The sequence below is a fragment of the Cygnus atratus genome, chromosome 3 (genome assembly GCF_013377495.2).
Source record: "Cygnus atratus isolate AKBS03 ecotype Queensland, Australia chromosome 3, CAtr_DNAZoo_HiC_assembly, whole genome shotgun sequence".
NCBI lineage: Eukaryota > Metazoa > Chordata > Aves > Anseriformes > Anatidae > Cygnus > Cygnus atratus.
Genome location: NC_066364.1, coordinates 111,536,489 through 111,549,792, shown reverse-complemented (window position 1 = coordinate 111,549,792; position 13,304 = coordinate 111,536,489). Strand labels below are relative to the sequence as shown.

The 13,304-nt window shown below is 41.0% G+C and overlaps 1 protein-coding gene across 2 annotated transcripts; it reads left to right on the top strand.

The window, feature by feature from the left end:
• Positions 1 to 2: 2 nt before the first annotated feature.
• FBXO48 (F-box protein 48) lies at positions 3 to 4,014 on the top strand. Of its 2 annotated transcripts, none has more exons than XM_035553039.2 (3): positions 3 to 75; positions 444 to 780; positions 2,181 to 4,014. In XM_035553039.2, the coding sequence occupies exons 2-3, from the start codon at positions 478 to 480 to the stop codon at positions 2,340 to 2,342; spliced, it is 465 nt and encodes a 154-aa protein (XP_035408932.1). In that variant the 5' UTR covers positions 3 to 75; positions 444 to 477; the 3' UTR covers positions 2,343 to 4,014. The 2 variants fall into 2 exon arrangements, with proteins under 2 accessions (XP_035408932.1, XP_035408933.1); XM_035553040.2 differs by having other exon boundaries at positions 8 to 114; positions 2,181 to 2,896.
• The last annotated feature ends 9,290 nt before the right edge of the window (positions 4,015 to 13,304 follow it).

Sequence of the window (13,304 nt, the reverse complement as noted above, 5' to 3'; positions counted from 1 at the left end):
GGGGGGGGGGGGTAAAGCGCCGCGCGCACGCGCGCAGCGCCTGGGGAGAGCACCGGCAAGGGGCTGATGGTGGAGGTATTTAAAAACAACCGGGGAGCCGCGGCGCACGGGCAGGTATGGGGCGGGGAGAGGGTAGCCAACGGTCGGCAGCGAGCGTTACCGGCCCCTCAGCGCCGCCGTGGGCAGGAGGGGCAAAAAAGGGCTGCAAAAACCGGCAAAAGCCGGGCGGTTTGCCCTCAGAAAGCCTCGCCAGCGTGACGCCATCGCCAAAATGGGCCGAAACGTGCCGAAGCGGCCGGCTGGTCCCCTGCCTGCCCGCGTGCGGCTGCTGGAAGAGTGACGAGGCGGCCCGCAGTGGGGGCTGGTGGCGTTTGTTGTGGCATCAGGGCAACATTGGTCATTCCACAGCGGCTGCTCGTTAATGGTTATGCTTTCCTTATCAGGCATACCCACTGGATTTGGCGAGAGGTCAAAAGCATGCAGAAAACGCCCAAGAGGAACAAGCAGCCGTTACCTTGCGGGGAGCCAGCCAGCCTTCCTCCTGACAAGAGAAAAAGGGAAAGTCCCGATGACTTCGTAGCCCTTCTGCCTCCCGAAGTCAGCTTGCAGATATTCAGTGAGCTCGATATTTGCAGCCTGTGTAACGCTGCGATGACATGCAGGAGCTGGAATCAAGCTATTGACAATAATGACTGTTTGTGGAAAAATCACTGTTTGACTGTGAGAGCTGTCTGTCAGCGAGAGATTGATTGCGATCGAGGCAATGGATACTCATGGAAGGTAAATTTAATATGAGTGACAGTGCTGGCAACTCAGAAGCCTCTGGGATTAATAATAGAGACATACAAATAAGTATTTCTTATTTGTCCAAGATGCTTGGGGAAGCCCTGTAATGCCAATGTGGCTTAGTAGTGAAAATCAAACAACTAGAAGCCTGGTTAAACACAAATAAGTTTCCCATTTTCTTTATCCTGTTTGCTACCCAGAACCACCCTTGGCCCACTCAACATATTCTGTGTATTCCTCAAGGCCCCAAAGCTGCCCATCCCAGCAGGGTGATCCAGCTGGTATGCATAACCTCAACACTGGGGTCTGTTCATTCCATCAGAAAGTCTGAGTAGCCCTAACATGGGAGAATGCCCAAATCCTAATACACAGGGGCAGAGGGAGTGAAAAGCACATAGCCTGTGTGCCAGTATACATTCTCTAGTTATATTTCATTGGAGTAAGTCTGCTTGTGAAGAATGATTTCTTGCAGATACATTACAGATTGCTTAAAATGTATTGAGGCAAAGCTGTGTGCAACCGGGAGAAAGAATCCGGGGTAGGAAGACAGGAAACAAGGAGCTAGCAGGAGCTGGGTGAAGTTTGTTTAGAATTCTTCCCCCCGACACATGCATACACACTCCTAGTTACAGCTTCTCTGAAGCAAGAGGAGCTCAACATACTGGAAGGATCTGTCACTGTTCAGTCCAGCCTACAAACTGAAGTAGATCAGGGAAGCAATGGCTACTTCTCTCAGCTAGCTAAAGGGTGATCCCCACCTCAATTTAGCTGGGGCATTTTCAAGTGGGGGAACAGGGGATTTGTGAAAAAGAACAAAAAAAAAATTCTGGACTCTCACACTCCCTGCCTTGAGCAGGGAACAGTTGCCCTCCAAATGTACCTTTCCTCTCTTGCACAACAGTTTCCAAAGGGCTCCCCTCTGGTTTTCTATTTTGCATCTATTACAAATCCCCCTCCAACAAATACACCAAGCTAGCATTTTCTTGCACTAAAAGGCTGGCTCAGTAGAAGAACCAATCCAGCCTTCATTAATAGCCCAAGCAAGAGGTAAAGGTCATAAACAACCTAAACAGGAAGAGAAAGTGGAAGCCATTTCTTTTAAAGAGTAAGGAGGAAAATTAATTCCTGTTTAGGGTTTTCATTTCCCCATCATCTTCACCCTCCAAGAATTGAGGCAAGAAGCGACTCTCTACCTAACTTAGGATAGAAAGATAGAAGTAGACCAAAGTCTACTTGTTGGCAGCAGTACAGCTTTCTGGGCTTAGCATCCAGGTACCAGAGACATGTTCCAAATCCTTTTGCTGGCACTACTCTTCCAATGTAAAACTTACTCATATTGAGTGCAGCTTGAATTGGTTTACTTCCAAGATTTTTGCTGTCTGTTTTTCCATCAGATCACATTACTAAGAAACTACTGGAAAAGCAAAGTAAAACAAGAATGGCTGAGTGGGAAATACAGTAACATTCACTCACAAAACAACTTGCCAGAGAAAAGCATGTATCCAATGGATGTTGACACGTGGGGAGAAATCCTGGAAGCAGAACTAGAGAGATGAGAAGCCAGTGCAGTTTCTTGCAACTCAAGAACCTTACATCAACTCATGGACAGCCAAACTGTAAATATGTTGCCGTTTAAATTAGTTGTGTTTGCAAGCATGTGATGAAAACTTCTCTGAAGAAGAGAGATATACTTTTTATGTGCACTTTATTAGACTGACTGATACAAAAAGTAAAATTCTAAATAAGACTATTCAGTCGTAATTTTATGTTTGTAAGTTTTATATTCTGCTGTATTATTGAAAATATGTTGAATGTACTTTCAGTTTGCACTTCTTTTGGAAAAAAAACTTTTTTTTAAAAAAAAGTGTTTCAGTATATCATGTCAGCAGCACAACATGGCATTCCATAAAGGAAGGCTGGGAGGAGGACAAATCCAGACATTGGAAAGGAGTAGGCAGCCACCTCAGCTGCTACATCCCCAGGGTCTGTATCAAGGGACAGAGCCTGCACAGAGCTTTTCTGAGCCTGCACACATTGACGCATTGGTGCTTCGCAGCACCACGTTTCTATTACCCAGCTCTAGAACTTCTGAATAAGGACTCAAAGATTGAAACAACAGGTAGGATTGAAGCAGCCACTTAATGAACAGCCTTGCTGTCATTAACTATGCATTTTTTTTCACTTACATAACAATGTGATAGGGAATAAAAAAATTTTTTGACTTTAAACATAGTAAGTCAACTTTGTTTGTAGTCAGGGTATCTCACATAGTTAAAACATTCAGAAACTTATCTTTTTCTGCATTAGGATCTTCCATCACACTGTTATCTGCTTTACCAGCACTGATTTTTGCTACTGACATTAAAAATTGCTGCTAGGAAAAGATAGGCATATCACATTACTTAGCATGAAAAAAAACTACAAAAGCAGTTTATTACAATTCGGTTTAAATGTCATGTCACCTTTCCCTACCTACATTTTGCACTGAAGAGTAACTAGAAAACAGTGGAAGAGTCCATATTGGTTTAGGTATTCCTATAAAATTCAGTGACCAATCTAGGACCAATTTTACATAGAAAATTCTATCATGCTCATGAAACTTAGTTAATATGAAAAAAAATCAAATTTACTACTGCAGACTTTTGCAAAAGACTTTCTGGTAACACACAAACAAGCGTCCTGCTGAGAACTCGAGGTTCACTAGCTCTAGATCCAGCCGTTACGCTAGATGCAAGGATTACTGAAGCAAGGTCCAACTCTTCCATTAGTAGGGCGCAGTAACACTAGATGGAGCAGTAGAGCAGTTTAGCTCAGGGAAAAATAAATGCCATCGTCCTCTGGGTTAAGATCCAATACTGTTTTTTAACGGTGGTACTTAGACAACCCGACAGTTCAAAACCCTTTACAATTTCCGTGTATTTATTTTCTCACGGTTATTTCACCACTGCAGACTATCTAGTGAAAACTTATTTTTATCCCCCTTTCTTGTAAGAGTCTAGGCTCACGGTCTATTTCTTGTAGGTGCCCTTACCAAGGCCAAAGAAGAGCAGAACAGCCAAGTGAAGCGGGTAGTTTTAAAATGCTTCCAAGAACAATATATTATTTGATTCCCTTTCTAGTTTGGAACATTCAGAGTTCACTAAAACTGTTCCACTTCCCTCAGCTTCCTGTATTTTCCCCATTAAAAAAGCTTTTTCATTTCATAAGCAGTGACTTTTCTAAATCATCAGTAAAAAAAAAAAGTCTAAGTGAGACACCGTTCTTGTCAACAACATTGCATGGTATGTGATGACTGGATAAGGTAATGTAACAGTGGACACTTGCTGCAAGTTTTATAAGATGCATAGCCTCTCTCTTTTCTGCCTAAAGAGAGGACGCTGTTCTCATGGGATGACTGCAGCATTAACCATAATGGGTTCAACACTCAAAGTTCACACTACCACCATCGCTAAAGTGTAATTTGGAGCTAAGTACGGTGGGTGTAGTGCAAAGTTCAATGAACTGTGAACACTGCTTCCTTTATTTTTAGCTATTCTGCTCTAAGACTATAGCTAGTTACCCCAGTTTTAAAAAAAAAAGTTCTTACACTGCTGCCTTACTCCCTGCTCACCATGTCCCTAACTTCAAGAGAGCCAGAAATGAAAAAGGTGCATATAAGTTATGAATAATGCTAGCAGTACATTCTCATCACCTCAAGTTATTAATCGCAATACAGAAGTGCACAATAGTCTCTCACCTTTCTCCTCACCCAGCCCCCTCGGCTCCCAGCTATTTATCACCACCTCCTTCCTGTCCCTTCCCTACACATCAGCTATCAGTTTTTGTATCCTGAGACAAATATACATTTCTAAAATAGAAGAATTATTCTGGTACAAACCCCAACACAGAGCATGCGCTTAGCTGTAGCTTTTTCCCCATTCTCTTACAAGCTCAGGAATTACCAGTATCCATCGTGCCTCCATCTCTGTCCAAATCAGGTGGCCGTACCTCTCTAAACACGTTAGGAGTTAAGCACTCAGCTATGCACTTAGACAAGGCCTAGATCTTTCAACATGGAGTAGCAATAGTGTAAACTTCTCATGAACATGACGTACATGCTTTTCTTTCAGTAAGCATGAGTTCTCATGAAAATAAGCTTGCTTCCTCTCCCCTCTTAAGGGAGGTTTTAATTCCCTCCTGAGATTTTGTTTAATCTGTTTTGGTCTTCTTCAGTCACTTTTGGTCTTCCCCTACTTGCCCTCATACCACCTACTCAGCTTTCAGCCCAACTAGAGGCTGAACACACCCTTTCCTTTAAACACACCCCAGCAGCATCCATAGCTCCAAGCAGCAGCATTTCCTACACCACCAGCTGTCATTCCTCCCTGCCTCTTCACCCTCCTAGCTCCAAGCAAAAATGCTTAAACTAGTGCTAATGCTTAGGTATCCCTCCCCAGAGGGCATTCTCAGCTGCTAAGTCTACTCCTGCACAGGCCAGCTGGACATGCACCAGCTATCCTCACACCTAGGTGGCTGGTGAAGCCTTTTTTCTGCTTCAGTACCAAGCTCTTTTACCCATAGCTTCTGAGGAAGTGGAAAGTTGTATTTTAGCATACACCACCTACCTTCCCTGAAATACTCACACCACTCACACCACCCCGCTACTCTGAGATTTCAGCTGCAGAAGGATGCCGCAGGCACCCGTCACCCAGGCATCCTCTTAACCACACGGCCTTACTGCCTTTCATCGTCCTGCCCTCCAATCTTTCCCACAGAAGAGGCTTTCTGAGAGAGTACGTGAAGTCTGCGTGCAGAGCAAATACTACATCCTCCCCCAGCACCCCAACTCAAACCAGCCTGGTTTCTAGGATGAAAAGACAGGTTCTCCACTGCACAACGTCTCCAGCTGCTGCACGCAGCTTAACATCAAAATACCCAGCATCAAAGCTGAACCTGAGGTCCCCTGAGGTAAATATTTTATTTCTGTATTTCCAAAATGTCTGTGGTTTTAGAACCTCCTCTGCAACTACTCACTACTGCAGTGCTCCATTTCTGGAGGGAGGAGCCATAAGTGTGGCTTTATTTCATCATGGTGCAGGATGTGGCTTAGGGCCACTGGCATTAACACTCAGACTAATTGAAAAAGAAAGCACCATTACATTTAATTAACACAGACTTTTCTTCATTAGACCAATAAGATTTTTAAGTGAATTTTGTCAGGAGAAATGTTTCTCCAAATAGGCAGGCAATAGCGTTTCATATCTTTATCATGTTCGCCTCTGGAAGGTCCCAAATGAGTTATCCCGTCTGAAGACAGAGCAGCGAAGCTTAAATCCACCCATCATTACGCCTTCATCGCATTTCTCACAGATCTTATGCACTGAAGCAGCTGACCCCCGTCCTGAACCCTTCCATCCCTGACGTTAATTTGGATCTCTGGTTTCAGATTCTCAAGAGCGTCCTGACACTTTGCAGTTGTTTCTCATGGTACTGCTTGTTCAGAAAAGTCTGCCCCAAGAAGCTTGGACAAAATCACCCACTGTACTTAAAGCTGAGGCTTGCAGGGGCTTCAGATCATTAAACAACCCTAAGAATTATTTGGTGGTGTTTTTTTCTCAGGCCTCAGGGTAAGTGGCCAGTCCCACTTCTATTATTCTGGTAAGCCAAAAAAAACACAAGCTACAACTGTGGGTAGAAGGGTGAGAAGGGGAGAGGTCAGGGACAGCAAAACTCAGAGGGACGTATCAAGATCAAAACTAGGAGGACATTTCTATATACCAGTAGAGTTACTTGCAGTCCCCTCTAGCTCCTGAGAATTGTCCTGTTCATCACTGCCACCAACTTTCAACAGCCATTCATTTACAAAGCAGGTTTGTGTGTATAAAAACCAGCCTGCAGGAGTATGCAAATCAGGTGCAACATAAGCTTTTTTTTGATCCACATTTAAAAAAACTGTTAGAACCACATTGTGCTGGTTTTCATGTGTAGTTCTTTAAAAAAAAAAAAAAAAAAAAGAAAAATAGCAGCCGAAAGAACTGCTGTTTGCCAATACGGGGACGCCACAAGACACAACGGGCCACACGATAATCTATTAGCCATGGTACTAAATGCTGTTTTAAACATCTCAGTGACCTCAGAATACCAAATACAGAAGACCAAAGGACATTATCAGCTACCTGTTGGAAGACTCAGCTGGAAGGCTGCATTGAAGGTATACATTGAACAAGTTGGAAACAGAGGGAAAACATCAAACAAACCAGCCACCTTAAGATTTTAATCCTAATAAAGGGGGGAAAAAAACTGAGAAAGGTGAAAACATGTATCAGCTATGTAAGATAATGCTACTGAAAAAAAAAGTGTGACAGTGCTCCCAAAAAAGCTTTTGTTCATCTGCTCACTTGAGGAACTTTTTAAATAGAAAAATAGTGGAAGCTATGACAATGCTAAAGAAAAAAGAACACTATACAAGTTAGCTAGGAAGATCCAATGACAACACTTCCCAAGATACTATATATAGCCATTTGTGGCATATTGCTGTTATCAGCTGTACTGTCAAGTTTCATACAGAGTTTTGACCAAACTAATCAGCTTTTCTAATGCACCTTTATTCTTAAAAACCACTCTTCTGTAGACATTTTTATCCTTCAGTTATACTGCTCGTTAAAATCATACTAATGTGCAAATCTGCTACCAACACGTACTTGAGAGATAATCATGCTGGGAATTACTCAAATGCTTAAATAGGGAGACTATGACGACACTTGAGACCTATGAAGCAACCAAACATCTATATACCGTAAGTAGATGTGAGGAGATAAGAGGAAATTTCTGTTCTTCTAGAGGGGTGACTAAAGACCATTTGGTGGTATATTGTAGGACATCTAAAAATACCACTAGACATTTATGCTTAGGTATCTGAATTTCACTGTGTTTCATTGCCACAAACTCTTTTAGCCCTTTTTAGGCTAGGAAGTTTAGTTCAAAATAACTAAGAAAGAGGAGAAAGGGGAAACAGTAAACGTAACTGGGAAAAAAAAATCGTTCCTTAAATACTAAGTTTGAAGAAAGGCATTACCTTATTGTACCACTGATACAACAGAAAGATGAAGTATTTTCTTTTATTAATCAGAAAACTGCATAAGAGTGTTAAGTATCTGATAACAACAACAGTTCATATTATTCAAAAATTCCATGAATGTGTGTTATTATACTTCTACCATCATGTAAAATGCATCTAGAGAGATGCAGCAATTTAAGCATTTGAGGGCAGGACACCTCCATAAACATGCAGCAGAAGCACTGAAGGACAAAAGAGATGTTTTCTTACCTCGCTTTTTATACATCTGTGTGCTTACAGGATTTTCAAACTTCTCCTTGTTATGTAGAAGGTGGTGTATGAAAAAGCTGATTATACACTGATTTGTATAGTGAATTCTCTAATAGTCTGTAATAGGTCATTCTTGTATGCTTGATAAAGAGGCTAACAGTAATACTCTTAAGTTCTTTATGTTCTTTTAATATCTGGGTTTGGGGATAGGAAAAGACTGGAGCATCAAGTTTAGGATTTTTTATTATTATTATTAAACTATTTGATCTCCAGTTCTTTCTCCTCTTCTCCTTTAACTCCGACGTATTAAAGATTTTGGTGAAAAACATACAGAAGGCAAATAAAAAATAATAATAATAAATTCCATCTCTTTCAACTGTTAGCAAAATCTATCAGTTTCATCAGCATTTACCTTTGATTCTTTTCCTCCCACATTCTTAGTCATCTTGTAACGGGATAGAAAATGAGAGGGAAATTGTTTTGCCATCTTAGAGGCAGAACATGTAGGGAAGGGGAAGAGTTTTACTATACCTTACTTCACTTAAAATTGAAGCCAGCTGAAGTATGAGAAGTGTTTTTTTTTCCCCTCAGCCTTCATACACTGTTACTCTCCCAAACAGAATCGAAAAAAAAACTTAGAGATCTACCAGAGCCAGAAACACAGTGGGGAAAGCCACAGTTCCATTTCTAAACACAAAGCAGGAAGTTCTATATTCTAATCCAGGAAAAATACTTATTTTGTTGCTAAGTCAGAAATTCTATTTCAAGAAGTCCCACAATGAACAACAACAAAAGAACCTTGCCTTCAGTCAAAGATTTTCAAGGGTGTTTTTTGTTTACTTGGCCTGCAGGTTACCAACCCACCATTTTAAAGCATAAAGCAGATCCTAAAATGATGTATAGTGCCAAAGGGTCATGAAGTAACCGCATTCAAATTATCTTCACACATCAGATTCACACTTCACCATCCCATACAACAACAAAAAAGCCTGACAGATACAGATAGCTGTGTGTTGGCTCCCTTTCAAATTCTTTTTGTATATCAACCAGGAGTAAGTCTCATTCTCATACTGAAGGTATTTCCCTCTTTACCAGTGAATGTTTCCAAAGAGGTGTCAAGAGACGTGCTCTTTCAGGCACCAACTCCTGAGGCCAGGTGTGAGCATTACAAGGGCTCCACAACACAGAGAGGCTCTCCTTGAGCAGCTGAGCCACAGATGGTTGGAAGGCAAAGAAATCTGGAAAGGCACAGGCACATTAGCATTCAGAACACTGATCCTGCCCCTATCACTTGCTTTTTAAGTCATCTTTGTGCTCCACACTGTCACACTAGTAAAACCAGAAGGATAGCAGATAGATGCTCAGCAGCCATGCTGCTGGGTAGTGGAGAACGCGGCTTTATTCATTATCAACATCAGTCCCCAAGAAGCAGAACAGTTTTCCACCCTCATGTCCTGCTGCTGAAGGGAGAAGATCTAACAATTAAGAAATGCTCAGCATACAGCCTAAGTAATATAAGTATATAATTAATTATTTATATAACCTAGAAGCAGTCCTTCAAAACAGAAGCTTTTTATTTTATTATAGCTTTTGAAAAGAAACACTTTGAACATTGTGGCATATTGGTAACACGTAAGAGCACATATATATTCCACTTTTATTTAACCTAGGACAAATTCAACACAGCTTTCTCAGACTGCTAAAACTACCAAACCCCTAACTCCAAAAAGAGAAGCGGTTTGGTGAGAAGAAAAAACTACAGCACATATCCCCTTCTCAGGCAGCAGGAAACCCAAACAGGAGAGGAAAATTAGAAGCCCAGCTTCAAGCTTTCTGCTGCACACAGAAGTTCATATGGAGTACAATCAAACCTCTATAGATCAACAAGACCGCAACAGTTCACAAGCAAAACATCTCTCGCTTTTTGAAATGCAAACTGAAGGCATTTGCAGAAATACTAACTACAAAAGCCAGCATAGGACTGTTATCTACTCTATTTGCTTTTTAAGGTTCACTCCTACGTTCTTTTACAGTTTAAAAGGAACAACAACAACAAAATAATAATTCAAAAAAAAAAAAAAAAGAGTTTTTGGCCTTCACCAGAAAGGATATCTAAGGAATTTTGTTATCATCCAAGCCTGAATCTCAGAAGAAATAGAGGCATATTACAAAAGACAACAGTTACCCAGACCCCTGTACAGCAAGTTGTTTAAACTTAAAATAACCTCTACAACCTTCTAAAGCATTTGAGAACAAATTAGTAAAAAACAAAGTTATTTAACACTTGTAATAAAACAAAGTCTAAAAAGAAACAAAAATAAAAACACAAGCAGTATTACTGTACTAAAGCATTATTTGTAACACGGCAAACACAAATACAAACCTTGTCTAGAAGAAAAACTTGATAGTATGTACTAAATTATACCTCAGAAGCCTTACCTATTTTTTCCCTCTTCCTTATGAACAAACTTATGTTAAAGACTCACGAACAAACAACAGTTATACGTCTAAAAATACATTTTCATTCTTTCACATAGAAGAAAACACAATACACTGTAAAAAAACACCGCAAGATTAACGATATTTATCAACAAAATAATACTAACCTTATCTTTCAAAGGAAAGCCACAGCACAGAAAATGTAAAAAGCTGTTGAAATCCACTGCTATAAACACATTAAAACAGAACTACCTCCACCTGAGGTGGGAGGTTATCAGATTATGGGAAAAAGCAACACCTGTGGCTGAAAGATTCATAGGCTGTTGCAGTTCTTATGGATATTATTTTTTCAGTGTATGCAAAGGTGGTTTGCTTTACTCATTTTTCTATTAAAAGATGGAAAAAGGAGGTTTGTGTTTACATGTGGTTTTTTGGATGCATAACTAATAAATATCCCTGAAAACCTGGCTGTAGTAAGCACTTGGTCAGCATTCCTGGGGAGGGAAAACTGTGGCAAGTCAAGCACTAGCAAAAGAGGATCTTTATTGTAGATGATATCAGACATGTCTTATAGTAATTGAAGGTTATAAATATAGTCCTTCTCCTCAATGTTTTTGTTTGGTTCTTTTTTCTTGCTGGCCTTTAGTCTATGACACAAGAGTAATTCACGTCAAAAGTGAGAAAAGGAACTGGTGTTGAAAGAGTATTTGCTGAGTGTGTGGAAGTATGATTTAAATAAAAGGTGAAAACAGATGGAGGAAGCATGCAACACGAAGGTCTACTCCTTTTTTTCTCTTGCAATTATTAATTCCTTGTGCTAGGCCTGCTCTCTCTTCTCCAGTGCAAGTATTCAGTATATGTCTCTTTCCTTCCACATCTCTGGCGTGACTGGACTGGCCTCATAATCTATATGCTTGTAGTTGCTTTTTAACCTTTAATTCCCTTGGACAAGATCTATTTGATATCTCTGGAAATCATACTGGCATAAAACTAATATTCCTTTTTCCTCATAGACATCTATTCAAGTAGCCATTGTCACCTTGTTGCAACTCCAGTGGCTATCTTCTGAATGACTTTATTCTGTTCAAGGGTTGTGACAATTCCCATCGTATCATGCACGATTCTTGAGGTCAGACTACTGGTGGCATTGAGAGACCTACTTTGATTTTCAAAAGCACTGCCATGAGTTTGAAAATGGAGCATCTCTGAAAACTACCGCATATTAACACTTGTCTCCAATTCATTCCTTGTGAAAAGCTTATCAGAGAGGTGCCTCAACCCTAAAAAGAAAAAAGGCTAGGCCCTACTGAAATGTATTTTTTTTCTTATCGTGACTTTTTTGAGAACGCGTCAGAGCACATTCATCTTGGAACATGAAGCTCATTATTCATGCGAAGACTTGTGAGAACCAGACTTAAAGAAAGAACAGTCTGGAGTCATTTATAGTACCAGTCTCAGGCAAATAAGAGCATTTACGGGAAGGAAATGAGAGTAGGGTAGCATCAGACATAAACTTCCAATCTTTCTCCAAGAAAGACAGACAGGTTTAAACCCTTGTGACGTATATTAAAAAGAACCACCTGAGGGTCCATATTGAGAGAACTTATTGGTATAGTCTGGTACAAACACCAGAGCTCTTCCACAAATATACTCATTACCATTGCCTACCAGAGAAAACACCACTAGTAAGTGGGCAACTGTACCCTTAACTGGGTCCAGAGAAAAGTGACAAGGTCAAAAACTAGTAAAACTTCTTTTTTTTTAATAGACGGTTACACCCCTTGTTTGCTAAGTTGGGTGAGTTTCTATTTTTCATTTTCCTGTGCTGTAGGGTATTTTTGCGTTAGTGAGCTCTGAAGCAAAAATGAGCAGCAACCACAAAGCAATTATCAAGAAAGCAGGGCTGAGCAAACAGTCTATCTTTGCGCCATGAGGCTTCCTTCCTCAGAATGACAGACCAGGCTTCAGCGATCCTGTCAGCTTGCGTGAGATACAGGAAATGCCTGCTAGAAGCCCATTTCCTCTGATGTCCTAAATGGACGTGAGGATGCTGTCTGTGCCAGCCTGCTGCCTCAGTGTGGCTGCATTTTCTTTGTTATTTCTGAGGAGAAACACAGCTTATTAAAGAACAGGATCTGACCATTTACCTGAGGTAATCCAAGGAAGTGAGAGGCACACGGGGTGCTCTACCACATTTACAAGAGACCTACCCAGATTCAACCCCAACGACAAGAAGCTTCTTGAGCAAAATTCATGTTTCCTTTAGGATAATGGACACTGCTGGGTTAATCAAATTGCCAGTATTCACTGTGCTCTACGATTGAGGTCACAGATATGCCGAGGCCTGCAAATTCTGAAAATCCAAGCACTTTGTGGTTAAAAAAAAAAACAACAACGGCCAAACTGTCTATTGTCTCCATAAACAAAGAAGTTGGGGATTCAGGTGAGGTAGAAACAGTACAAAGGGCACCTGATCTATGAGCCTAGTTTAAGACCCAAGATATTTCCCTTTAGGGCTGGTAAAGTCCTCTGAGGTCCAAATCTCATCACACTGCACTAGCTGATACCTACAGAGTTTCAGCAGTGTCAGAGGAACTCTGTGCTGGGGTGCAGAAAAGAGGTGCCTGTTCTTCCGCAGGTATGTAAGACCAACGTCAGACTAGATCTCCATGACATGAAAGTACCCACAGGGAGTTCCTTAGGCAAGACGGAGAGGTACTTGCGTTAGTATGTTTGAGAGTAATAAGCAAAGGACCTTCAGACATATTAGGCT